The following is a 27,092-nucleotide window of genomic DNA, read 5'->3' as shown; positions in this document are numbered from 1 at the left end:
TGCTTTATTATATTTAAACATAGAATAGGAAGTCAGAGTGTCAGAAATCTGAACCTATACTACAGTTCCATTTTTTTTACCCTTTAAAAATGTACTATTTAGAATTTTGTTTGCAGGGCAGCTGACAGAAAAGTTGCTAGAGCTGCTGCCTCAACATCTAAAGGTTATAGGTTTCAATCCCACCTACTGCTGTAGAACCCCTGAGTTGCTCCAGTGAAAATTACCCAGCTGTTTGAGTTGGTAAATCCTAGTAAGTACTGTACCTCTGGAGAAAAGTTTCAGACAAATCAATGCTTTTTTAAAGCGCTCCTCAGTAAGGTTGATTTACTGTGTCTGAGAACTCCACTTTCCAGGACATCATGTGCACACTGATCAACAGGAAACTTTTATTGAAGTTCCATGATCCCATGGCAAGTCAAAGGCACCTTTCAAGGAAACACGGAGGTATGTATGAAACAAGGAGGCATGTGTATCAAGAGGCAGCACGTTAATGCTTTAGCACCTATTAATAAAGTCAAGTTGTAAGTAAACATTTTGCATTGAAATGAAAGAGGCTTTCACTTCGGCGTGTAATTGCAGTCTGTGTCTGATGTGCAAGAAACTTGTGTTCATAAACTTGAAAATCTTGCATCCTGTGCATGTAATGTTATGTTAACAATGCATATAGTCTTGGAGATGGCTACATCTTGCATTTTCTGTGACATACAGAAAAGACAACAAAAAAGCAGGAATGCGTTCAGGGTTTCTGTCAGGTGCTTTACATGCAAAAGGACTACAATAAAATCACATTTATATGATCCAGATGCAGTAACTTTAGCTGATTAGCACAGGACCTCATTCACAGTGTCCCAAAAGTCTGGGATAGATTATCTGGGTTGGGTTATCTCACAGGTAAAGATGTGGTCAGTTGGGGGCGTACAAGTGGGTTTGACTTCATTTACATTTACATTTATTCATTTAGCAGACGCTTTTCTTCGAAGCGACGTACATCTCAGCAAAAAATACAATTTGTGCATTACATTAAGCGAAAGAGACATAGCTGCAGACATGTGATTCTTAAGTAAACCTAGTTTGTTACTTCCCACTTGATGCACTGATGTTCATCACTTGAGTAGGTGCATAAAACGAAGGACAGATGAATCCTGATAACCTTCCTACAATTTTTTTTTTATAAGGTACACAAACATTCACATACAAAGCAGGAGTATTGGCTGTGTAAAGGCTTATCTGGGGATGATCATAAAGTTATGGCGCATGAACATTTACACCATACATGAGCTGGAGAGATCTTGGGCGAAGTGAGTCCAGAAAAGGTGAGTTTTCAGACCCTACTTGAATGTAGACAGAGTTTCTGCAGTTCTGAGTGAGAGGAGGAGGTCATTCCACCACAACGGAGCCATAACCGAGAACCTCCGCGCTTTACTTTTCGTGCATGGGACCACCATGCAAGCAGAAGCAGACAAGCGAAGGGGTCTGGCTGGGGTTTAGCGGTTGATCAAGTCTTATAAATAGCTGGGAGCAGTTTTACTGATGCATTTTTAGAAAATGACCAGAGTCTTGAATTTGATCCGGGCAGCTATAGGAAGCCAGTGCAAAGACATGAGCAGAGGAGAAACATGGGAACCCTTTGGCAAATCAATTGAATTAGAGGTGGTGATCAGACATCCATGCAGAGTTGTCCAACAGGCAGGCAGCAATGTATGCAGAAATGTCTGATGCTCCAAGAGGAAAGGAGAGATAGAGCTGGGTATCATCAGCGTAGCAGTGGTATTTGAATCCATGGGAGGCTATGACTGGGCCGAGGGAGGAGATGTAGATCGAGAAGAGAAGAAGACCTAGTATCGAGCCCTGCAGGACACCGGTTGATAGAGGCAGAGGAGAAGAACGAGAGCTCCGCTAGACCACTTGATAGGATCTGTCAGATAGGCAGGACTCAAAACATCTTAGTGCAGCTCCTTTGATCCCAAGCTGCTTCAGCTACTTAAGGCTTTGAGTTTTTACAGTATATTTGCATTTATTTATTTAGCTGATGTTTTTCTCCAAAGCGACTTACAATGTCAAACTACTTACACTGATTTACCCACTTATACAGCTGGCTAAGGCTCATGGGAAGATGTAGCTCCACTGAAGGAAACAGGGAACTGTCTGTTTCAGTGTTTCTTTGCCACAACTTTTTCACATAGTCACACCATATACATGTGGTGAGGCTTACAGTACCACGTACAACTGAAACCTGATGCAATAATCATGTTGGCTTGATGTTGAAGCACAGATGCCCATAACACTGTATTTTTGCCCTCCCTGCTTTAATTTACCCATGCGGGAACAGAACTGAAAGTCTAAATGTAAATGTTTTATTTATTTTTCTTCTTGATAGACAGGAGTTTGTTGCGGCTCATTTAGACACCTTTTTTAATCTTAGTGTTATTATTCTGTGGAAAGTCATTACAAAGTCTGAGAAGAAGGGGAACTCTGGAGCAGAAACAGCTGGCTACATTGAGAGCAATTGTGGGAACGGGGGTTCAAAAAAATACAGCAAGAGACTGTTTTCTACGAAATAGAAATAAGAGGGAAAAGCCAAAAGGAAGTTCGTTGATGGCTCAGGACCCATGGTGCCCTACAGTGAATGTAATTGTGCTGAGATGAAGGACCAACAGGCCACATGAACATGAGGCCCAGTGACAGCTGATACACACAAAGACACATGAAGACACACTTGAAGAGTCTACCAGTACAGAGAGATTTCATACTTCACATAGATGTAATGAGACAGCTTTTCAGAAATGCCTTACATGACATGCCAGTTTATATATACAGTACAGTGCAAAAGTTTTAGGCACATGGGGGAAAAAAGCTGTAAAGTGAGAATGCTTCCAAAAATAATGCTCTTAATTAATAAACTTCCTACAAAGCTTAGTGACCATGCATCATCAACAACCACTTGTCCTGAGCGGGGTTGCTGCGGGCTTGGCCGGGTCCTGCTCTCTGGCAGGTCTGGGGTTCGAGTCCTGCTTGGGGTGCCTTGCGATGGACTGGTGTCCCATCCTGGGTGTTTCCCCTCCCCCTCCAGCCTTGTGCCCTGTGTTGCCGGGTTTGGCTCTGGTTCGCCGCAACCCCGCTCAGGACAAATGGTCTCAGACAGTGTGTGTGTGTACTTTCTTTCTTTAACGACATACAAAACCCTTACTGTAATACTGTAACTTTTTGCAAAATGAATGCTCGGAAATCTAAAATATGCTCTTTCCCATTTGTCACTAATGCAGATAACATTAAATAACCATCAAAAACAAATATTTTTGTGAAAAATCTAAGTGCCTAAGACTTTTGCACAGTACTGTGTGTGTATATATTATACACACACACACATTTTCAGAACCGCTTGTCCCATATGGGGTCACGGGGAACCGGAGCCTACCCGGTAACACAGGGCATAAGGCCGGAAGGGGAGGGGACACACCCAGGATGGGACGCCAGTCCACCACAAGGCACCCCAAGCAGGACTCAAACCCCAGACCCACCGGAGAGCAGGACCATGGTCCAACCCACTGCGCCACCGCACCCCCCCTGTATATATTATATATATATATATATATATATATATATATATATATTCTTTATCTTAACTTTGTTTTGTATAGCAGTTTACTGAAGACCTCAATTAGTTTAGTTGGAGTAAATGATCCGAAGATGTTTAACACAATGACTTCAGGGGTTCCTCTTGGGAACTGAATTTAATGAGTATAAACATTGTTTTTGGAAGAACTCTTGTTCGTTATGATGCTCATTAAACTCTTTACAAGACAAGTTACTGGAAGACCAAACTTGTCAGGTAATGTGATGGTGATCTTCTAATATGTGAAGTCAAAGGTGGTTTTCTTGTGTTTCTCGTTCTCATTTTACAGTAACAGCGTTATATTCCTGTCCTTGAACATTTATTTTTACCTGCCTCTAAGTTGTGTTTAACTCACTGTCAAGTTCCGACAAACCGTGCCCGTCTAAAAACAAAGTTTTGGCCACTCTTTTAAATACAGTAAAAGTAAATACAAACAGTGTATCGATATCGTCGCCTAACTGCTCTGATACAATTTTATGGGGTAAACTGGTACGCTAGACGTCCGCAGGACAATTTCTGAAGAGTTCCCATTTCCCACTTCTGTTTTGCGCACGCAATATAATGAAACAAGAGTGTAACATGCTTTAATAGTATTTTAATATGCTTAACTGCTTCGTTACAGGAGAGTAGAAGCAGTAGAATGTGAGGTCGCTGGTAACCCATTAACTAAGACCCCCCTTCTTGTGTCTGTGTCTTACGCCTCACGGTGACGCGTCTCGAGCGAACCGCCTCAGTAAAACGCCGCGCGAGCGCCTGGTGGCGGTATGGGGGGGGGGGGCGGGGGTGTCACAGGAGAGACGTCCCACGCGACTCCCACGCTGGAGCTATCACGTCGGCACGCGCTCGCTCAGAGCGGGATGAGCGTCTTCTGACATAAAACGGCTGTCGTCCGTGTTAACTGCAACGTTATTGTGCAGCTGTCGAGCCACTGCAGGTGACGTGTTCTTTGTGCCTTAACACTTCGCCGGTCTTGGGACACAGTCGGCGCGCGATATGGCTGCGCGGCGGCTTTTGGCGCTTTTACTTCGCGCCGCATCACTGCTCGCGAGCGCGCGCGCCTTTACCGAAATGCAAGGTAAGACTCGCTTCAGACTTTACGTATACGGTATAGTTTCGTTAATATTTTTTTTTTATGTTGTAAGAACTTAAAAAAAAATTATTAAAATATTTTTTGTTCAAGCTATCACGTCGTAAGTAGTTACGTTTTTCAGTGCAGCTTTTTTCTTTTGTCAGAGCCTAGTTATAAATTTAGAAAAGATGCGATCCGATGGCCAGGTGTCCCGTGGCGTGGGTGTACCTTCCCCGTGCCGTGGCTACTTCCAGGTCAGGATAGGCTCCGGACCGCCGCGACCTGTACAGCACTGGCCAAGCGGTTTTATGAATATTAAAAAAGTATCTCACACTAAACCGGTTATAATTATTTTCCCATTAATACAACTGAATAATTTATATTGGAACAATTTAGGGTTAGTACCTAAGGGTACTACAGCGAGAGGGGATCTCTGAACCAACAACTTGTTGATTGCAAGACAACAGCTGTTAAATTCTAGGAAACCTATTGCCAAATTATTAACCATTATTTATTTGACTGGGGACATGGTGACGCATCAGGCTTGGCTGGATCCTGCTCTCGGCTGGGTTTGGGATTCAAGTCCTGCTTGGGTGTGTTGCAGTGGACTGGCATCCCATCCTGGGTGTGTCACCTCCCCCTCAAGCCCTACGCCTTGTGTTGCCAGGTTGGGCTCTGGTTTGCGGCAATCCTGCTTGGGACAAGCGGTTTCTACCGGTGGGTGTGTATTTATGTGAATTCTCAAAGGCCACCTACAGTGTTAATGAACTCTACAATGATTTACCCATTTATATGGGTATTCTTCCCGAATCAGTTCAGGGTAAGTCTATTCACCAAGAGTACTACAGGAAGAAGAGAAATTTGGACTTGGGACCTTACTACTTCAAGATGATGGCTTTAACTGCTGTACCACCTGTTGCACCCCTGCAGTTTTTTGTCTGTCATTGGTCGGTTTTCAACCTTATGCTTAGTACGTGACGGGTTTTATAAATGTTACCCGTTCGTGTTTTTGTTGTATGGTTTGGGGCACCAGGTGGAATTGTGGTTAAAGACACTGTCTTTGAAGTCAGAGGTTATAGGTCTGGGATCCCTTCACAGAGGGCAGAATTTGCAGGCTGGGTGCAGCTGAAAGGTGTATTTCACTGCAAATTTCAGCGAAGAAGACTTTACTGGGGCAGCACTGACTCATGGAAATCAAAAAGTCATAGATATTATTCACTGTAATAAATAAAATTGGGTATTTAAATGTGAAGATCTGCTCTGCTTGAAATATGTCCATCGCAAGTGGAGGCAGACATTTCAGCTTTTCACGGAAAAGTAGTAACTATTATTGTCGCTTTGGAAAAGAGTGGCTGGAAAATGAATAAATTTAAATGTATTTTATCATTTTAATACTAGATCATAGTATGTAGGTGGCTCATATCTTCATTTACAAGCCATATATTCAAACCACTGTTATTTTAGCAATGGTGTGGAGCAAGAAATTTGCAATTTTTTTTACTCATGGTCATGTGTGATTAAAAGCAGGCCCAAAGACTACATAAATAATTCCAGATGGTGAATGAGTGTCGGTTCTGCAAGACAGACACAGCTCAGACATTCATCTGGATGCTTTGAATGCTTTCATGCCAAACAAGTAATTTGGCATGCACTCCTGATAGCTTTCTCATTTAGCTGATGCTTCTCTCCAAAGCAACTTACAGTGTAAGTCTATCTACTCTTACTTACCCATTTGTACATGTGGGTAATTTTTTTTTATTGGAACAACTGAGGGTACTACAGCCAGAGGTGAGATTTGAAGCTGCAAGCTGTGGGTTCAAGGGCAGCAGCACTTACAATTACAATACCAGCCATCCCCTAGCTCTAGCCCTGCCTCCATATGCTCTCTCCACTGACGAGTCAAGCCCTTGTTTCAATGGGCTTCAGATAGCGTGTACAGTTAGCTTTCTATGGAACATTGTCTCCTTCTCTTCCTGGTTTTACCTCACTGTAGTTAATACATGAAGGCTGTGAATACATAGACAGTGTTTTCTTGTTTGCTACTGTTTTGCTGTTTCTTTTATTAGCAACAGCAGCCACACTGGGTAGCAGCAAGATAAAAATAAGAACAACAAGTTTTGAATGTATCCACATGCATAATGCAATGAGAAAAATTGCAATATTTCAAAACTGTCATTGACCACTGTTGTCCACTAGAAGTCCACTATCAAAAGAGGTGTCCAGCGTTCATATAAATTATCATAGATTAAATGTTAATTTTCCTATCAGAATAAAATTCGTCCCTTCCATAATCCATTTACTGTTTTTTTTTTCCAGAAAGGGCATTCACATATAGACTACAACAAAATATTACTAGTGAATTAATAAAACTAAAAGAAGTAAAGTTAACATGGGATCCAATAAGTTTCAAATGCATAGTTCAGCAAACTGATTTTCTGTTTTAAGAATATTTTAACATGTTAAATTCTTCTGTTTTAATTATGTTAACATCTCACGTAGTAAATGCAAATAATTTTACTGTAGAGTGGTAAAACAAGAATGTAACTTCAGTAATACAGTGTTACGTCATCTAAATATTTTTCTTGACCTATGAAATTAGGTCCATTTCTTAATGGACTTGTAACAAAAAAAGCTGATGAGAAAGGCTCTTTTTATGTGTCTCCCTCACATTTCGTGTCCATTCCCAGTGTTTCTTTGCCTTGCCTCCATTGAGCCTCTTAGCCCAGGTTGAGTCGCCATGCTCAGAGGAAGCCTGCAGGTGTGGAAGGCACATGGAGACCAGGGAGGAGAGTCAAAGAGAGGGATGGACTGAGAGAGAGGGTGTGAGAGAGTGGGGGGAGCAGTCATGCTGTCAGGGGCCAGCGCACTGAAAAGATCCGTCGCCTTGTTGTTCTTTCCCCTCCGCATCCCACAGGGCTTTGGGTTTCTGCCACGGGTCACAGGGGGCAGCACAGAATGCAAAGGGAGGAGGTGGGTATGCAGTAAGACATGCTGTCTGGGAAGTAGGGGGAGAAGTAGTGAGAAAGGGGAAGAAAGGTAAGACAAAGGAGGAAACAGCTGAGCATGGTGGGGGTGTCAAAAGAAAGAGAAGGAAGATAGTCATGCAAATTAAATACTTTTAATGTGAAGGGAGTGTAAGGAAAGTGTACAACAAAGAGCAGAAAAGGATTAAAGTAAAATGAAGGAGTAGGAGGACTAGGCACAAGAGGATACAAAGGAGTTGTAGAGCAATTTAAACTCAAACCTTAATTGGGAAGCAGCTTAATTAGTTGACACTTGGTTGCTGGTGAGGGGGTAGTGCAGCCTTGTCTGCCCGTGTCCAGCTGTCACACTGTGAATCTTACTCTGTGAAGCCATTCATTGGAACAGTCTGAGGAAGTGTCTCTGGGGGCTTTTTCCTGCACCTTAGTACCATTTGGTCCACAAAGAAGTGTAGCGAAACAAAAAACAATATCTAATGAGAGCATACAAAACAGGATCTGAATACATTTGTGCAATAACAGCTTTTGTTGTGCTCCCTAGCCTGAAGAACACTGAGGATCACAGGAGTTAGCTGAAAACCTAGCAAAGTGGGCATAATATAGTTCTTGTAGTCAAGTATTCAATTTGTTTCCCTCTAGTGTTTGCTTACAATTCAGTGTGGACTAATAAAGTTTCACCTACTACAGATGGTCTACAGAGTATCTTTGCCTTGCATCAACATACTCTCCAGACTGCAGCAAAGACAGAGTGAACAAAACATTTTCAGTCTGTGCTGATCTCCAAGGATGTGTGTGTTGGACTGGAGAATATAACACAGGAAGAGATTTGAAAACAAAAGAGTCTTCATGTGTCACTGGGAATGTGTTGTTTTCTGCAGAGTAACAGGGTTATGTGACTCCCGCTCTCTGTAGAATGAAAGAAGGACTTCTGTTGTTTCTCCAAATAATATCCTGTCATTCCTGTCATCCCTGTATAGCTCACCTTTCCCCCTATTTTTTAATGTTTCTTTTCACTCCCTGCCCATTCCTTCCCTGTCTTCATCCTTATCCATCTCTCCATATATTCCTCTTCTCTTTGATTACATCCTAATTCTCTCCATCTTTTTGACTTTCCCCTGCATCTTTTCTCTGTGTCTCACTCCTCTCCATCACTCCCCACTCCACTGTAAAGTCCATTCTCCCCTTTCCCCACTCAGTCCTAATCTGCTCTATGTTCATCCACTTCACACCTGTGCTATTCCTCCACTTTTCTATTCCTGTGTCCATCACTTAACCCTCCATTTCCCAACTTGTATCTACAGTGATTGACATGCTGACACTTCATGATACCAAGCAAAGCACAGAGGCAGTGGAGAAGGTAGCTGGAGCCATGAGCACGGTCAGTGACATCTACATTGTGTCCACTTTCCGCCTCCCACCCAAACTTGGTGGGGTGCTGCTGGGTCTGTATGACAAGCAGGACAACAAGAAGTACCTGGAGCTGGCCATCATGGGCAAGATCAACAAAGGTGAGCCCCAGAGCTGTGAAAGCTATGACCATCCCAGTGCGAAAGGTGAAAAATGAGTACTTCCTAACATTCAGAATTTATTATCTTCAGATTCAACAACATATGCAGTGAACAGGATGAGCTTTGGACAATTCAGTGGATTTCACAACTGCTTCAGTTTGTCTTTTCATCAGAATTTATTCCAGTGTGGCTCATTTAACGTAAACGTGTAAAAGATTGTTTCCGCACTTCAGTTTACTTGTAAAATTGTGGTCTCAGGATGTTTGTAGGAAAACATACCTCGTTCCCTACAAATTACAGTGGTTTTCAAACTTTTTAGTGATGGACCCTCATGTCGTATATCCTATTCTATGGCAGCCCTGGTCAGTTTTTAACTGTAGTTGCTTCCCACAGAAAACATCAGTCAATAGTCTATTAATGAGTAATAAAGAGGGTTGCATTACGTCTCTCGGACAAGTCGAACACATCAACTGACGAAAACCGATAATGTTTTGGATGGCAGGCAACTATAAATAAAGTAATGTAAAGCAGATGGTAACTATTATATTTGTTTAGTTTTATCATTAGTCATGTATGCGTATCAGTGTAAACGAAAGGATATCTATTCAAGAAAATTATTAAATATCTCTGCTGTTGTCATTAGTACTTGTCTAAAAAATTCTAACAATAATTAAGAAGATTAAGCCAAGGCAAAATTGCTGACAATCCCTGGATGCTGTCAGTGGCACCTCAGGGCACTGTGGCACCCTGGTTAAAAACCACCAGACTACAGGATGGCTGACCAAGCCATGTAGAGTCAAAATGAACAAGGGGGAGATGCAAGGTTGTGTTATTTGTGTGTTGAAATATTTAGTGATACAGATTCATCTGTTTCTTCTCTTTGTGGTATGGGGCATGTAGTATTTGTTGACAGGGATCTATTTCCTCTGAGATCTCTTGAAACTGGCCATCCCTTTGAAGCATCTGTTGCAGGACTGTGCTCTTCACACAGCAGCCACCATCAGCCTCTTCTTGCTGGACTTCATACTGGGCTCACATTCTGACACCTTTCCCAAGGAAGGTTAATTTAAGTGGAAGATCACCTTTTTAAGGACACACACTTGGGCATGTTTAAATACCGTAGGCCATTATCATCAGTTCAAGCTACTGACTTTCTTTATAGAAATTTGCAGCTGTCTTCTGTATATTATAAATGTGCCCCATTGCTTCCCATGATTAAATATCCTTGTAGAGGTAAAGAACATCTTGACCCAAATGTTGGGACAAATTACATTATTTTCTTCTTTTCTCACTCCTTGTGGACGTAATCCTTTCTACTGTGCTCTTTCCTAGTTGCTGCGCTGTGCTGTTGTATTTACAAGGTCTGAATGTGGATTTTATGGGGCTCCTGACAGCCTTGCAAGTCATTTATATTTACATTTATTCATTTAGCAGGCACTTTTCCCCAAAACAACGTTCAGTGATTATAAACTAGTATTGCTAGTATTTAGCTGATATCTTTACCTAGCATGACTTGACTGTTAGATACACTTTGCTAAATTCCCATCTGTACCTCAAAGCAGAGTAACACACACATAAAGAGGTACATACACAGTAGGGACAATTCAGAGTCAGACGTTCAACTCAAATACATCCCTTGGACTGTGGAGGGAAACCAAAGCACACAGAAGAAATCTGCAAGAATCTGGGGAGAACATGCAAACTCCACAAAGAGTGAGCAAAAGAAAAGCCAGTACATCCAGTGGCCAACATCTATCATGATCAACCACCCCTTTTCCACAGGTGTTTCCTTCTTTGCTCACTCAGAGGACATGCTCCGTTCTACTGTCCTCTTTCCTTGTTGCTGTGCTAATCTTTTCATTGCACCCTCCCCCCCAGCACTGGTGCGCTACCTGCGGGAGGACGGCAAGCTGCACACGGTGAACCTGCATGGTGCCTTGCTGGCCGATGGGCGAACCCAGTCCATTATTTTGCGATTGGGAGGGCTTCGCCGCGATAACCTGCACCTAGAGCTCTATGTCAACTGCCGCCTGATGGACTCTAGCCATGGGCTGCCCTCTCTGGTGCGCCTGCCCCCAGATGGGGAGTCAGTGGACATCCGCAATGGCCATAAAGCCTATGCCAGGCTTCAGGTGAGGGACAGAAGAAAACCTAGGCCTTGCTCTCTCTACTGAGCAATAGCTCAGTTCAAGACAGGCCAATAACTTGGTACACATTTGGAAAATTTCAGAAATGAGGTGTTCAAGTGGTGTTGTAGCTGTAGATTGAAGTGAGAAATCCTGGGAAGTATGGCTTTATTCCCTGAGAAGGAACCAAATGTGCATACACTGACCTCTGTGCACTGTGGATGTTCTCCCTGCCACAGGCAAAATTAGACGTATGAAAAAGGTTATCATGCTCAGGCAGTAACTCCTATAACAAAGTGGTAGTCCTTGTTGATAAAACAGCAGACACTAAAAAAAATAGGCCTGATTTTTACCTTACGCATTTTGCGGACACTTAATTTTTTCTGTTTTTTTTTCAAACATTAATTGTCCCTTTTTGCTGAAGGAATGGAAAATGGCCTTAGAGATTTTAGACTTCTAGGAAACAATGAACCATTTGCATCCTGAACGTGAACAGTGAGAGGTGTGCTGTAGGATGGACTAATAGAAGGCAGCACTATCTCTGTTGGGCAGATAGCAGCACTCAGCCCCACAGTGACTCACAGCTGCCTGTGTAGGACACTCTACTGTAGAGATACACACTATCTTTCATTCTGCTTTAGCCACTTTGCTTATATTTTACTTGTAATCGGTGTAGTTAAGTGAGATGCTGTCAGCAGTGTTGCCCATGTGAGTGGTGAACTTGCCTTGCACTCAACCTGCTGAGGTGAACTCCAGTGTCATCAAAGCTGTCATTATGGGCCAGCTGGTGGAACCAATTTTGCATACCCTTCGTTATATCAGAAGTATCATGTCTGCTTTTTTACTTTCAGTTTTTGGAGAAATTTCGTCACAAGTATAGCAGAACATTGCTGAAAACTACAATTGTACAGAAGCCCTTTTGCATACATTCATAACAGTTTTTTAATATTAAAATTAAATATAATAAAAAGATTTTACAATATATTGTTTGACAATTTTTTTTTACGTTTTTGAATTTATTTGGGTTATTGTTGAGAATGAGTTTTCATTAAACGGATAGTAAATATCCACTTGTATGTATTTTCAGGGTTCTGTGGAATCACTGAAAATGGCCCTTGGTGGCACAGTGGCCAAAGCAGGTGTCCTGACAGACTGTCCATTCCAGGAAGATCCCTCACTGCCCAACTCTGGTCAGCCAACTTTGAAAGCCCTGAATCACACATAAGTGTTACGCCTAGGGCACATGCAGGGTCTACCGCTGCCTTTATCGCAGCTACCACCATCAATCAGATAGAAAACCTTAAACATAAGGTTTATTTGTGTCTCTGGTAGAAATTACTAGCTGTAGATATGATGTAATATTACCAAAGAGCAATGAATGTATTTTAAGGTATTTGAACTTTTTTTTTATTTTATTTTTTAGAAAATAGTGAATATTTTTTCAAGGCAGTAGTATAATTTTTCGGACAGTACCTCTGACAAAACTGATGTAATGTCATGTAGTATACTGTAGAATTTCACTAGGTCTGACATGGGAGGTACTATATATTTTTTCCTCAGCTCTGGTTATTGCTCATGTCTTTTCAGAGTTGGACCACCAGCTTTTTCTCTCTATAAGTGCTCTACTTGATACTACTTCACTTACCAAAATGCTTACGTTTCATGTTGCCATCTAGTGGGAGTACAATAAATTACATTAAATACTGCAGCAATAGACATTGGCTCCTCAACTGACAAATACAATATTTATATTTATTCATTTTGCTAGCACTTTTCTCCAAGTTGACTTACAGTGTTAACCTGCTTACAGTTATTTACTCTTTTATATAGACGGATAATTTTACTTGAGCAATTTACCCTGTGAAAGGGTAATACGGCAGGTTTGATTAAACCTGATTGATTAACTTATGAGAACAAACGCAGTAGCCCTAAACACTACAGTGCCTGCTTTCCCAATTGAAAACAGAGCTCTGTTTGCAATTGGATGTTCATTAAAAGTGTAACAGTAATGATATCTCTCCATTTATTCATGAGTTAGGTTCTATAAAAAACTTTGTCTAAATTTAAAAAGCCTATCCCTGAGGCAATGGGATAAATTATAAATAATGTACATGTGACAGTTTAACTGCCTGGGCTTAGCTGTATGATATTTTGAAGACTTGATGATGAAATGGGACAGTCATGGTTCAGGTGGCTAGTGATGAAGGCTGACATTTGCTGTGTTTCCTTTGCAGTGGCTGGTGATGTGAACTCCATCCTAGGTGAGAACTTCCTCCATGATTTTCCTTTACCTCCTGCTGTCTGGAAGGAGAGTGAAACCTAACCCAAATGGCCTATTAAAAATCTCAAATGCTACCATCCCAAAGCAATGGGGAGATAGTGCTGTAAATAATATAACAAATGTGAGTGTCTTTGTGCCAGGTGACCACACCAAAGCCCTGATTGGACAGCTGATTATCTTCAACCAGATCCTGGGAGAGCTGAGACTGGACATCCGAGAACAGGTAGTAGGTCCACTAGGGTGAGATGGGTCACCTTAACATTCCACGTGTCAAGTTTCCCTATGTGGGCTTTGTTGACTGTTGTGTTGGTGTGAGACTGCCAATGATAAATTAGCTCCATGAAGGATGGTGTGTGTAAAATTAACTGACTCAACCAGTGTGGGCACTCTCTCTCTCTCTCTCTCTCTCTCTCTCTCTCTCTCTCAGGTGAAGGAGATGTCTCTGATCAGGAACACCATCCTAGAGTGCCAAGTGTGTGGTAAGCGAGAGGTGCAGGAGTCAGTCACACTGATGGACTATGTGGGGGCTTCCATTGCTCACACATCACACATTTTATCATTTTATTACGCATATGTTTTATTTCCCTGATCTCCATGTAAAAGCATATGGCGAGCAAGGAGGTATTAAAGTTGTTCAGTTTCTATGACCTGTGTGGGGCTTTCAGTCAAAGAGACACATGTTGCAGGAGATGCTTAATGTCAGTGTCCCATTTGGTTGTTAATCCCTTTAATTTGTGTGTAGATTTTTATTCTCTGTGACTCATTTACACTCTCCAGGCTTTCATGAAGCCCACTCTCGCTGCATGCCCAGCCCTTGTTACAAAGGCGTCCACTGCATGGAGACATTAGAGTACCCAGGGTACCGCTGTGGGCCCTGCCCCGAAGGAATGGTGGGCAATGGCACCCACTGTGAGGATGTCAATGAGGTAAGATGACATTAGCTGTAGCTCCTTCATCAACATTGTCTTGGAGATTGATTCTTGGATATTGCTTTGTTTCTGTGCTCCTGGAGGTACTGTCATCTGCAGTAAAAACAATGTACCAGACCACAGAGGTTTAACTACTAAGTGGATAGTCATTAGGAAACAGTCTGCTACCAGAATTTGTCAGTGTTGATCAGATTTGTAGCAACAAGCTAACTCCTTTCAGTTCCACAATATAGCCAGATTCAGGTTCATGATCAGATGCCTCTCATTTTAAAAGTCTATTATTCTAATTTACATCTAAGTCCAGTGCAGTCTGTTAAGTTGACATATTGTTTTGTGAATTTCCTCTGCAAGACTCTGTGCTGTATCAAGTAATTGCCTGCATGTGGAGCAAACCCACACTTAATGCCTTCCACGACCCACATGATGTTCTACAGTGTGCCCTGGCTCAGCCCTGCTTCTCCACAGCAGCGTGTGTCAACACGGCCACGGGCTTCAGGTGTGAGCCATGCCCACCAGGCTTCTCCGGGCCCCAACTCAGTGGTACGGGAGCGGAATTTGCCAAGAGCCACAAACAGGTATTGCTATGGACAAGTACACATACACATCCCTATGGCTGTACACATTCACACACATATATACGCTCATGACACACAACCGAAAAGGGATATGGATAGGCACTGAACTCTGTCCCTCTGTAAAGATTCTTTTGTCCTTATAATGTACAGTATTGTGCAAAAGTCTTAGGCACTAAAATGTTTCACACAAATATTTGTTTTAGATGGTTATTAAATGTCTTCTGCATTAGTATCAATGGGAAAGAGCATATTGTAGATTTCCAAGCATTCCTTTAGTAAAAAGTTACAGTATTACAGTAAGGGTTTTGTATGTCGTTAAAGAAGGTAAGTACACACACACACACACACACACACACACACACACACACACACACACACACTGTCTGAGACTGCTTGTCCTGAGCGGGGCTGCGGCGAACCAGAGCCTAACCCAGCAACACAGGGCACAAGGCTGGAGGGGGAGGGGACTCACCCAGGACGGGATGCCACTCCATTGCAAGGCACCCCAAGCAGGACTCGACCCCCAGACCTACCAGAGAGCGGGACCCGGCCAAGCCCACCACGACTCCGCTTGGGACAAGCAGTTGTTGAATAAGCTTTGTAGGAAGTTTACTAATTAAGAGCATTATTTTTGGAAGCATTCTCATTTTACAGCTTTTTTTCCCTCAACCAAGTGCCTATAACTTTTGCACATTACTGTATGAGATTTGTCCATTAAATATGATTTATATTTATTTAGCAGACATTTTTTTTTTTACTGTATAAACTTATACGGTAGAACACCCCAAGAAAATAACACTTTGTACTTATTTCACATTTTTCTTAAAGAAACTAACAATTTTAAGCCACATACATTGATTTACCCATTTACTCAAGCAAGGTCATTTTTACTGTGTCAGTTCAGGGTAAGTACCTTGTTGAAGGATACTACAACAAATGAGATTTTTAAACCCATGTCCTTTGAATAGAAAGTGATTGTTATAACTGCTATGTCACCTAATTCCCCTTTAAAATTTAAGGCTAACAATGTGTCAGATGTGTAAGTGTGATCACGTTTTACCCAAACCATCGCCGTTCCTCTTCCTCTTCTCTGCAGGAGTGTACAGACATTGATGAGTGTGCCCATGTAAACAACACCTGTGTCCCCAACTCTGTTTGCATCAACACTGTGGTGAGTCCTGTCTGCAAACACTCCCAGAAAGCTTTATTGCATGCACAGAAGGCCTAAAAGCATTAGATTCGACATGGTCTTGTGAACTGGTTGCTAATTCAGAACTGATTATTGCGCCACTGTGGATCTGCCAAGTTCTGTAACAACAAGCATCTTTGGAATTAGGCACCATAGCAACAGCATACGCTTTAAACAAAACCAGAACCATCATTGTGCCTATACTTCTTGGTAATTAGGGCCGGCCATTTGACAGTTGCACAAGTACAGCCTTTCAGTGCTATGGAAAAAACAATCTCTGTCTCTTCTGCTTTTCACCCTTCTTTGTCATCTTGTTCCCACCCAGGGTTCCTTCAAGTGTGGTCCGTGTAAAGAGGGATTTACTGGTAACCAGACGACAGGCTGCTTCCCCAGGAGGTCCTGCTCCATGCTCAGCTATGAGCCCTGTGACATCAATGCCCACTGCCACATCGAGCGGAACGGGGAGGTGTCCTGTGTGGTGAGCTGGAGCACATTTGTCTTCATGATGTGGTGCATCATGCAAATGCTTCCAGTACCACCCTGAGGGAGTAACACGGTGCTGTCATTAAGAGCCAATGGCAGATTTTAAGCCAGTTACTGCTGTACTTCCCAAATTAAACCTGGTGTCAAGTTTTTAGCTAAGAAAAAATAAGAATGTAAAAGACTGAAAACAACTGTCCCTGCGGTCATTTACTGACAGGCCAGAGAACTGCAGTACTGACTGATGCTGCACCAGGGGCCTGAAACCAACTGCTATCTGACAGTTACTTGGCCAGATGCAGTGTTTCACCTTGAAAATGTAATTGCATTTTCTTGAAATGTTTTACAGGAGTTTGAGTTGGGCTTACATCTGATTTTCAGTAGCTGGATAATGAGGACAGTGAAAGAAAATGTGATCACAAAAATGGTGTAAAACAGGCTAAATCATAGAAAGGAAAAGTTTAACCGAGATGCAACAGTTCATATAACTGTGTAACCAGTTAATAACACCTTATGTTGGACAGGTCTTCACTTTTGTCTACCCCTAATCCCTGTTGCTCACCTTCCTTCCCCTCTCCAATGCCTGTTCCTCTGTGTTTCTTCTTGTTGCAGTGCAATGTGGGCTGGGCAGGGAACGGCAACACCTGTGGGCCAGACACCGACCTTGATGGCTATCCTGATGAGTCTCTTCCCTGCATAGACAACGACAAGCACTGCAAGATGGTCGGTGGGCTCTCTGCTCACATTACGCATCTCCGCTGCCACATGTGTTGTGGCTGGGGCAATACGCATCCATGCTAGTGCAACTTCATTCACCCCTGGCTTAGATCAGTGCTCGTTCTGTTGATTGACGAACAAGACTAAAATCACAGATCAGATTTATAGTCAGTTTTTTCAGACCAGCATACTCACAGGCCACTAATCTCTTTCCCTGCAACCCACTGTAGGACAACTGCATTCACACACCCAACTCGGGACAAGAGGACACAGATAACGATGGGATTGGGGACCAGTGCGATGAGGATGCTGATGGAGATGGAATCAAGAATGTGGAGGTGGGTCCTATAGTGAGCTCCGACTGAAAATGTACCCCTCTGGTTCTGTCCTCATTTGCCCTCTCTGAGGGGTACAGATCCCATTTTAAAACAGTCAGGAGGTGAAAAATCCATATTGAAGATGTATGCTTCAAACTGAGCATGGCACTTCTGTTTCCCGTTATGTGAGTCACTTACACGTTAATATTCTAGGACAACTGCCGACTGGTGCCCAACAAGGACCAGCAGAACTCAGACACGGATTCGTTTGGTGATGCCTGTGACAACTGCCCTAACGTACCTAACAGTGACCAGAAGGACACAGATGGCAATGGGGAGGGAGACATCTGCGACAATGACATTGACGGGGATGGTAAAGTGCCATTGTGACATCCGGCTCATACTTATCTTGCTGTGGCAGAGCTGTTCAGCCCCCCCCCCCCCCCCCCGTTTTGTGTCCTGAGGGAAATGCCACTGTTTTTCCCTGCAGGGATTCCCAATGTCCTGGATAACTGCCCCCGAGTGCCCAACCCCATGCAATCAGACCGTGATGGGGATGGGGTGGGCGATGCCTGTGACAGCTGCCCTGAATTCAGCAACCCTATGCAGGTCAGGTCATGGGTTATAGAACAAGTTGTGTTTGTAGGAAGAAAAGGGCCGAATCAGACAAGCTCTCATAACCGTGTGTCTGTATCAAAAGCTCTTTGTTGTTGATGCAGCTTTCTCTTACCCATAATTGTACTTTGCTTTGGAAAAAAGTGTCTGATAAATGAGTTAATGTAAACATATATATTCTTAGTAAGTGAATAAAAACTTAGGTCACATAGATTCGCTGACACCATGTTTCCAGTTATTCTTTTGCTTTTTAGGTCATGAACCACCGTCAACAAATGAATAGGGCACCCATTTAGTTTTCTTTAGTTTTCTTGACACTGTGATATTATTTAACCGAGTTAGATCCCATTGTATATTAAAATGTATTTTTAAGGCTTTTTCATTTCTTCCTGTAGACGGACGTTGACAATGACCTGGTGGGGGATGTATGTGACACCAACATTGACAGGTAAGCTTGTTTCCTATACCACAGCCTTGTAATTCATCTCGTCCTTCAGATCACCTAATAGTACAAACTAATTCAACTGCTAAAATATTTTTTAAAATTATTATTCAGCTGTAATAATAGCTGCATAAAAATTTTTAATTTTTGGTCATGTGTAATGATCTGGGTCCAGTGACATATTTTATTTTGCAGTGGTTGACACTTGCAGTGATCTGACAAATTCTGTTATAAGAATCACCAATACTTCACAATTAGAATTTTCTTAGAACCAGCAACAGTATTCAATAATACTTCAGTGCACATCTCTGTCTTCAGTAGGATCATTTAGTTATCTGGTTTGTGGTTACTTCTTGTGTGTGTTGCACTCATTACAGAGTGGGTTGGATGAATTTGTGGCTGAATGCCTGACATCTAGCTGACTGTATTTTCCTCTGACCAGTGATGGGGATGGTCACCAGGACTCACGGGACAACTGCCCGGAAGTACCCAACAGCTCCCAGCTTGACTCAGACAATGATGGGATTGGTGACGAATGTGATGACGACGATGATAATGATGGCATCCTGGATTTTGGAAGCCCTGGCCCTGACAACTGCCGCCTCATCCCCAACCCCAACCAGAAGGACTCAAACGGTGAGCTTTCGACTTCACAGGGATCCCGAGGAACAAAGGCTGTGGGAAGGCCCCTCAGTTCCTTTACTCGCTGTGGAAAGTCTTCTGATTTATCCAGTGCACCGTAGGGCTGACCTCAAGTATTTGAGGCTTGAAAGTCTAGTTGATTCTGCTTGCATCAAATTCTGAATACACATTCATATTTTGCCATATATACCTGCTTATGTGTATATATAGTGTAACCATTTACATTTACATAATTTTTTTCATTTAGCAGACGCTTTTCTCTAAAGCAACGTACATATAGAAAATACAATTTGTGCATTACATTAGGAGAAAGAGACATAGCTGCAGATGTGTGACTCTTAAGTACGGTTAGTTTGTTTCTTTCACCATATGTATCGACGTTCATCTCACAAGTAGATGCATGAAACTGTACCAGAACATCGCCGATTCCTAATCACCTTCCTGGTATTTTTTTTTGAGATACATATAAACACTGCAACCACAAGCAACCATTTTTATATGAATTCTTATTCTGGGAGTTGCAGATAACATTAAGAAAAATAATATGGAAAAATAAATTTTACATTTTACCAGCCTATACAGAAAATATTAAAAAAAAAAAGAAAAATACTAGTAAACAAGAGTAAAGGATGTCCACTTAGTGCTCACTAATCCATTTGAGGGGGACAGAAGCTCCCAGGAGGAAGTGCCAGCCTTGCTACCTTTTTCTTTTTGGCTGAATTCTCCATGACAGTCAGAGAGCACTTTGAAAAATACCCCAAGAATTGCTTCTTATAATTATATTTTCTCAACTGTGTTTAACAAACCTAGAATTATTTCTAATGAATGCATTTAATCTTATGGTTTGAAATGTATCATGCATCCAGTCAAAATTCCAACCAAGGCTGTTTAAGAGCTCAGCTGAAACAGCAGCATACATTGTTGTTCATAACGTCTAGAACTGACACAGTTTAGCTCTCAGCAATGACTATAACATCATATACCCTGACTAGCCTAGCACCTTGTGTTCTGTAGAATAGGTTCTGAACCAATGATGTTAACTTGAACATTAACTAGAGTCATTAATAACCACTTTATTTTTACTGTTTGTGATTTTAGACCTCATCAAAGTGATGACCCAGACATTCAAATCTATATCCTTATTTGCTAATGACACTTGAAATTTCACATTTGGTACAGTGCTAATGTCCTCTTCCCAGGATCCTTACTAAGATATTCTTATGTCTGAGTAGGGCAACCAAAATCACAAAATAATTCAGTATTTGAAGAACATGGAGTTAATACCTCAATTTGGCAGTAACCACAGTAAAATAACAAGGAACGTAAATTTTTAATCTTCATGCTGCCTTGACTAAAAGCATTATCTAAGCAATAGAACATCATCATCATCATCACTTTCTGAACCGCTTGTCCCATACGGAGTCGCGGGGAACCGGAGCCTACCCGGTAACACAGGGCGTAAGGCCGGAGGGGGAGGGGACACACCCAGGACGGGACGCCAGTCCGTCGCAAGGCACCCCAAGCGGGACTCGAACCCCAGACCCACAGGAGAGCAGGACCCGGTCCAACCCACTGCGCAATAGAACATTAAAAGTAAAAATAAAATATTGGAAGAGTAAACCCTAAATGGCTGGATGGCTGGATGTGCAACACAGCAGATGGACTACTTTGTGCTCTGAGCAAAATTCAACACATTTGAAAAGCAAATTTATTCTTTCCAGCTACGTTTTAGAGTCATAACCAGCAGGCTGTTTAAATATTAGGTAAAGTGTGCTTACTTATGCAAAATCCTTCATGAAAGGGCTAATCGTGCAACTATGTGTTTTGCTGAACTGATTCCGTTCCACCGTGTTCCACTGCTTGCACACAGGTGATGGTGTAGGGGATGTTTGTGCCCAGGACTTTGACAACGACACAGTGATGGATGCAGTAGATGCGTGTCCCGAGAGCGCTGAGGTCACCGTGACCGATTTCAGGGCTTTCCAGACTGTCATCCTGGACCCCGATGGCGATGCCCAGATTGACCCCAACTGGGTGGTGCTGAATCAGGTGAGCACCAGCACTGAGGCAGAATGTGAATCAGGTCAGGATGGACATATGACCTTGGACATCTCTGCCACGAAAGACAAGTTACAGCCCTGAAATGTCACTCAAGCGATCTTTTAACTAAATGAAGTTACACAACTGAAAAACTAACAAGTGAATCCCGCAACAGCTATGGCCCTCAAGGGCTGCAGTTTCCTCTTTCCTGTTCCTGACAGTAATTTTCTGCTACTATGGTGATACTGGCTTCATGTCATGTTTGTAAGTGATTTTATCTTGACTACATGGCAGTAATGCAGTTATTATGTTGTGTTTCTAATGAGCTGCGTTATCATCCTAGGGAATGGAGATTGTCCAGACCATGAACAGTGATCCTGGTTTGGCAGTGGGTGAGTGAGACTACATCCTTCAAATGTAGACGTGTTTCCTGTCTTCTCTCCTTCATCTCTCACTCTCAAACTGTTCTGTGCCCTGCAGGTTACACAGCCTTCAACGGAGTCGACTTTGAGGGCACATTCCATGTCAACACGGTGACAGATGACGACTATGTGGGCTTTATATTCGGCTACCAGGACTCATCCAGCTTCTATGCAGTGATGTGGAAGCAGACAGAGCAGACCTACTGGCAGTCTCTGCCCTTCCGAGCTGTAGCAGAACCAGGCCTGCAGCTTAAGGTAATGTGGTTTTGCCTTTCTTGAATCGGGTTAGGCTGCGGTTCGCCGTGACCCCGCTTGGGACAAGCAGTTGTAGACATTGTGTATGTGTGTGTGAATCGGATCACTACAGGTCATGACCACGGTCCCAAACATTGACCTGAATCACAAGGTAATGCCAGAGGACTTCAACATCCCTAGAGGTTGGTCACCCTTCTGCGTTGTTACAGGCTACCTGCTGATGTCTGGTTTCATGGGTGACTAAACAGTGAATGCAGGCATGCAACTGGTTCAGCCATGTCTGGAATTGGGACATAAGCCGATGGGAGTAACCCTGGATGGGCATGTAGACTGTTATTTTTCCAAGATTACATGTTTAGCTGTGTGACTGATGTTGAGATGTTGCCCACTACCCTGCAGGCAGTGAAATCTCGCACAGGTCCAGGGGAGTTCTTGCGTAATGCCCTGTGGCACACCGGTGACACACCTGGCGAGGTTAAGCTGTTGTGGAAGGATCCCCGCAATGTGGGGTGGAGGGACAAGACATCCTACAGGTGGCATGTGAGCCACCGCCCCCAGGTTGGCTACATCAGGTGACTCCTCCCAGGTGCCTCCACACACAAGACACATAATGTTCGCCTCATTCTGACTGCCATGGTGTTAGAGACCATAAAAGGTGTCTTTTCCATTCGCTGAAGGTGGGAGAAATTCATCAGTTGTATTCCATATTTTTTTCTGTTTACAGAACATGTCATGCCAAAGGCAAGGCCATTTTTATTTTGTCCAACACTTGTATGGTATTTTCCTGGTGAGACCTGCTCAGATGGACAGCATATGCTATATACCGATCTATTGGGTTGTGTGTACTGTAGGTGAAGGGGTCAGATGCAGTTTGACAGGGTCTGCTTTCCCCTAGTTCCTGTACCTCTGGAAACTAATCATGTGCTGCCTCCACTCCCAGCAGCACCTTGTCCCTGTTGCCATGCCAACCAAATCATTGACAAGAACTGCTGGTTCTCTTCATATGCAGATCCAGAAGGCACTAAAACAGAGTGAAGGATAGGGTAGGGAGGGACAGGGAGCTGGAAGAAAGGAACGGGTGGAAAGATGCGGTCAAGAGGGTGGATTTCAATGGGACTCATGGGTAAAAATAGGTAGAAGCTATTACTAAAAGTACTGTAAATCTAGAGTAAAAGAAGATGGCAGGAGGACAAAGGGAATGCAGGAGGCAGGAGTGTGTGTCCAAATCAAACTAATGGAGGTGAGGAGAGAAATGAAGAAAAGCAGAAAGTTTTCAAGCATTGAAAGCTGAATTGCTAAGTGTTGATTCATTTCATTTAAACAAAGCACTTGGTTTTGTTTAAACTTTCCTCTCGCTCTCTCTCTCTCTATCTCTCTCTATCTCTCTCTCTCTCACATACACACACACACACACACACACACACACACACACACACACACACACACACACACACACACACACACACACACACAGGCGAGCAGATAAAGGGAAAGGGGTCCCTGTTGGGTCTCAGTGAGCTGCAAACCAGTTCTTTGTAAAGCACTGGGGCTTTTTCAAAGGCTAACAGAGCAAGACGTGCTTGGTATTCAGCTCAGGGCCTCATAGCCCCTACACAGTCTTCTCTTTCCCATTGCGTCATGGCAGAGCTGAGGCGGGCCCTGGGAGCCACCTGGGCACAGTGCTTTTCTTCAAGGTTCGGTAATGGCAGCATTTGCACAACACCAGGCAGAGCAGGGAGTGTATTCATTGCTGTTGCTTGTCTATTAATTGATACAGTGGCATGATGGCATGAGAGGTAGTTCCAGTGGCTCGCAGTGCTGGGACTGTGGTTTTGGGTCCGGCTCCGTCTGTGTTAAGTTTACGTTTTTTCACGTGTTTGTATGGGTTTTCTACAGTCCAAAGATGTGCCGAGAAAGGTACTGGTAAACTACTTCTGTACCCTCCCTTACCTTGGAAAACACGCTGACGGTGACCATGAATCAAGTTCAACTCGATGCCACTTACCCTAGCCTATTAATTTATAAATTAATACTATTCGTACTATCTCAAAGACCAAATTTTCCTAAGTCTTGCGCCGTTGTGTTTGATAGCCAATTCTTCTGTATTTTAACTGGTCCACATGCTGCATTGCAGGGTGCAGCTGTATGAAGGCATGGCACTGGTGGCTGACTCCGGAATGGTGATTGACACGACTATGAGAGGCGGGCGGCTGGGGCTCTTCTGCTTCTCCCAGGAGAGTATCATCTGGTCCAACCTACGCTATCGATGCAATGGTATGTCACTCCACAAAGATACCGTCACTTGGAACCTCCATTAAAATTATAACCGTAGAACTTTGTGCCTGTTTTCACTCCGCATGGGATATCCAAACTGAACCTGAGTGACTCCAGTGGTTCTGGCTGTTTTTCTATCCTCCATGCAGACACTTTGCCAGACAACTTTGACTCATACCACAAGCCGGTCCAGATGAGCCTCCACGTAAAGGGAACTTAGTGAGGCTACAGCAGATCAACAGCATCGCCTGAATAGAAACTCAAGAGCAGCAGTAGCTGGGAAACTATGTATGTGATAGGTGTGTATGCATTTGGGGATCTGTGTGTGTGTCACCCCATGTTTGTGGCGTGTTTGCTGAATCTCTGTGTGTAGTGTGTGCACACATCTGTATGTAGTAACTGTATGTACATGTGTATGTCTTGATAGAATGGATGTTTGTCAACCTGTGTCTGATTATCATGGATGTACTCGAATGGAGGTGCATGAATGGAGAATGTAGGCAACACACATTTGTGTAAATGTGTCGACATGGAGTGTGTGCTTCTGTGTACTTCAGGGAGGAACCACGCTGACAATCTGTTGCATTGTGGGATATTAGAAACATTAACTCCCTCAGTTTGACTCTTTGTTACAACATCATGAATCATACTACCGTAATTCCAATTTCTCTCTATAAAGATTAGTCCCTTGCTGTCGTGCCTTTTAGTTATAACTAAAAAGGAGTGAACTGAGCTATGTCCAAACTGGCTCTGTATTTCTATTTAAAGAACAGAAACAAAGCTGATTAAACAATACCTAAGCTATTAACAATTGACAACGTAAAAATTTAATACCACCAAATGTGATGTTTAATTTTTGTAACTGAGACAGATACAGACTTCTGTGAGCAGAGTGTACATTTCACTAAAATATGGAGGTAACTGGAATGTACATCAGATTTTCAAATCAATTAATAATTGAATAATACCTAATAAAATCTTAGTACCTTAACTGTTCCCACATGTGCTTGATTTGCAGTAAAAAATTTCCTGGAAAAATGCAGGAGCCCACAATGATGTGCATAAGTAGATTTGTGACCCTTTAAAATCTGTGAATATACTTATATATCACTGAGCAAGACTGTTAACCTGAAGTATTTTAGTAGTTATGTCCTATTAAAACACCTGCTATGAGAGGACTACAGAGATCCTGCTCTCCTCGATTTCAGCACAAAGCTTCTCCTTCAGTGTGATTTCTGGCTTACGGTCACACATTGCAGCTCGTAGCTACAGGTTATACTGTCACTGTTTAAACGTTTGTGTGAAGTATCAAGCTGTTGTTTTCTTCCTCTTGTTGGACGGACACAGCAGATCTAAGGCTGACATGCAGCAAATTTCAATACAGATTTAGTCTAAAAGACAAAGGCTTATTTTAATATGGACAAGTTGTGAAGGCATTTTGGAGGAGTAAAGTGTAATTAAATAAAATGCTGGTCTGCTCCCTACTAGACCAACAAATACAGCTGATATAAATTCTTACAGAGCAAACTTCTTTACAAAGAAGAAGCAGTTTACCAACACACACCAGCATCACAGAGACTTCACTGCTCCATAATTCAGGTAGATTTCCAAAAACAGCACAATACTGCAGACACACAGTGCCAGTCAAAAGTTTGAGTACATGGGTTAGAAACTTTCTCCACAGTCATTCCCTTAATAAGCTTGAGCAGGAAACCAGCCACCATGTCTTCCCAGCTGTTCTGCAACCATTCTCAGTTATGTAGGAGCCTGTGGGTTGCTTTGCTTTGACTTATGCCCATTTTGTCCATACAGGTGTTGTTCAGATTGTTCAGGTATATGCACACTTTTGACTGGTACTCTATAGTGCTCTTCTATATCTGAAGATAACCCAACTACCCCACTAAATACCTTATGGATTTTTGCCACTGCCGAAACCACTGTGACCTTGGGACACTGTCTCTTGGACCCAGCTGGGGGTCCCTGCGACCAGGGAGGCCGGGACGAGTGCAATATTGAAGGGAGAGGGTACAACCTTGCACTGCGTCCCGCGCCTGGCTGAGCCGAGGGAAGGTGGACAAGTAGAACTGTCCCCACTCGCACTTTATTCCGCTTGTCTTCCTCAGGGTACTGAAAACAGTGTAAATGCTCCCTTAAAACGAGTTGATCTGCAGAAGTCCATGGTGTTCTTGTCTAAATACACAGCACTAGGCTCAGGTTCATCTTGTAGACAAAGATAGAAAAAAGTTCATTTAATCCATAAGGAAACAATGCAAGGCTACAACAGCACATGAACAACAAGCAGTTACTGTGGAATAAAAAAATAGCGCAGAATAAATAGTGAATAGTGTGTAAATCTACACATAGCAAAAATAGAACGTCACACACGTGACTTCAGGCTTGACTGCAGCAATTGGGTGTCACAATGCAGATGTCAATCATCCCCCCTTATTTTGATGTCTGTGACCTCCAAGACCGGACACAGCAATGACATTTGTTCATTCACTCAGTCAGTAGTGATCCTCCCATGTGGAACATATCATTACAGGGACTTCCAGCTAGACAATACCCTGATTTATACTGTTCTGCAGATACACGGGTCCTTATTTGTGGTTATGTC

At 42.8% G+C, this 27,092-nt stretch overlaps 1 protein-coding gene across 1 annotated transcript; it reads left to right on the top strand.

The window, feature by feature from the left end:
* The first annotated feature begins 4,404 nt into the window (after nucleotides 1–4,404).
* thbs3b (thrombospondin 3b) lies at nucleotides 4,405–26,452 on the top strand. The gene is made up of 23 exons (XM_018765926.2): nucleotides 4,405–4,688; nucleotides 8,965–9,171; nucleotides 11,050–11,303; nucleotides 12,385–12,487; nucleotides 13,532–13,558; nucleotides 13,719–13,801; nucleotides 14,006–14,057; nucleotides 14,356–14,504; nucleotides 14,942–15,082; nucleotides 16,179–16,253; nucleotides 16,597–16,749; nucleotides 17,364–17,474; nucleotides 17,699–17,806; nucleotides 17,999–18,158; nucleotides 18,276–18,394; nucleotides 18,796–18,848; nucleotides 19,285–19,478; nucleotides 21,355–21,533; nucleotides 21,868–21,916; nucleotides 22,005–22,201; nucleotides 22,601–22,773; nucleotides 24,336–24,475; nucleotides 24,625–26,452. The coding sequence occupies exons 1-23, from the start codon at nucleotides 4,607–4,609 to the stop codon at nucleotides 24,693–24,695; spliced, it is 2,880 nt and encodes a 959-aa protein (XP_018621442.1). The 5' UTR covers nucleotides 4,405–4,606; the 3' UTR covers nucleotides 24,696–26,452.
* Nucleotides 26,453–27,092: the final 640 nt, after the last annotated feature.

The sequence above is a fragment of the Scleropages formosus genome, chromosome 23, assembly GCF_900964775.1.
Source record: "Scleropages formosus chromosome 23, fSclFor1.1, whole genome shotgun sequence".
Lineage (NCBI taxonomy): Eukaryota > Metazoa > Chordata > Actinopteri > Osteoglossiformes > Osteoglossidae > Scleropages > Scleropages formosus.
The sequence above is the reverse complement of the archived record's forward strand: the minus strand, read 5'-3'. Positions and strand labels throughout refer to the sequence as shown.

Bases quoted from the DNA above. Each gene is read 5' to 3' on its own strand.
- thbs3b (XM_018765926.2), top strand. From the start codon at position 4,607: ATGGCTGCGCGGCGGCTTTTGGCGCTTTTACTTCGCGCCGCATCACTG. The intron at 14,505-14,941 runs GTAAGATGACAT...GATGTTCTACAG, and splicing joins ACTGTGAGGATGTCAATGAG to TGTGCCCTGGCTCAGCCCTG. The intron at 16,750-17,363 runs GTGAGCTGGAGC...TTCTTGTTGCAG, and splicing joins ACGGGGAGGTGTCCTGTGTG to TGCAATGTGGGCTGGGCAGG.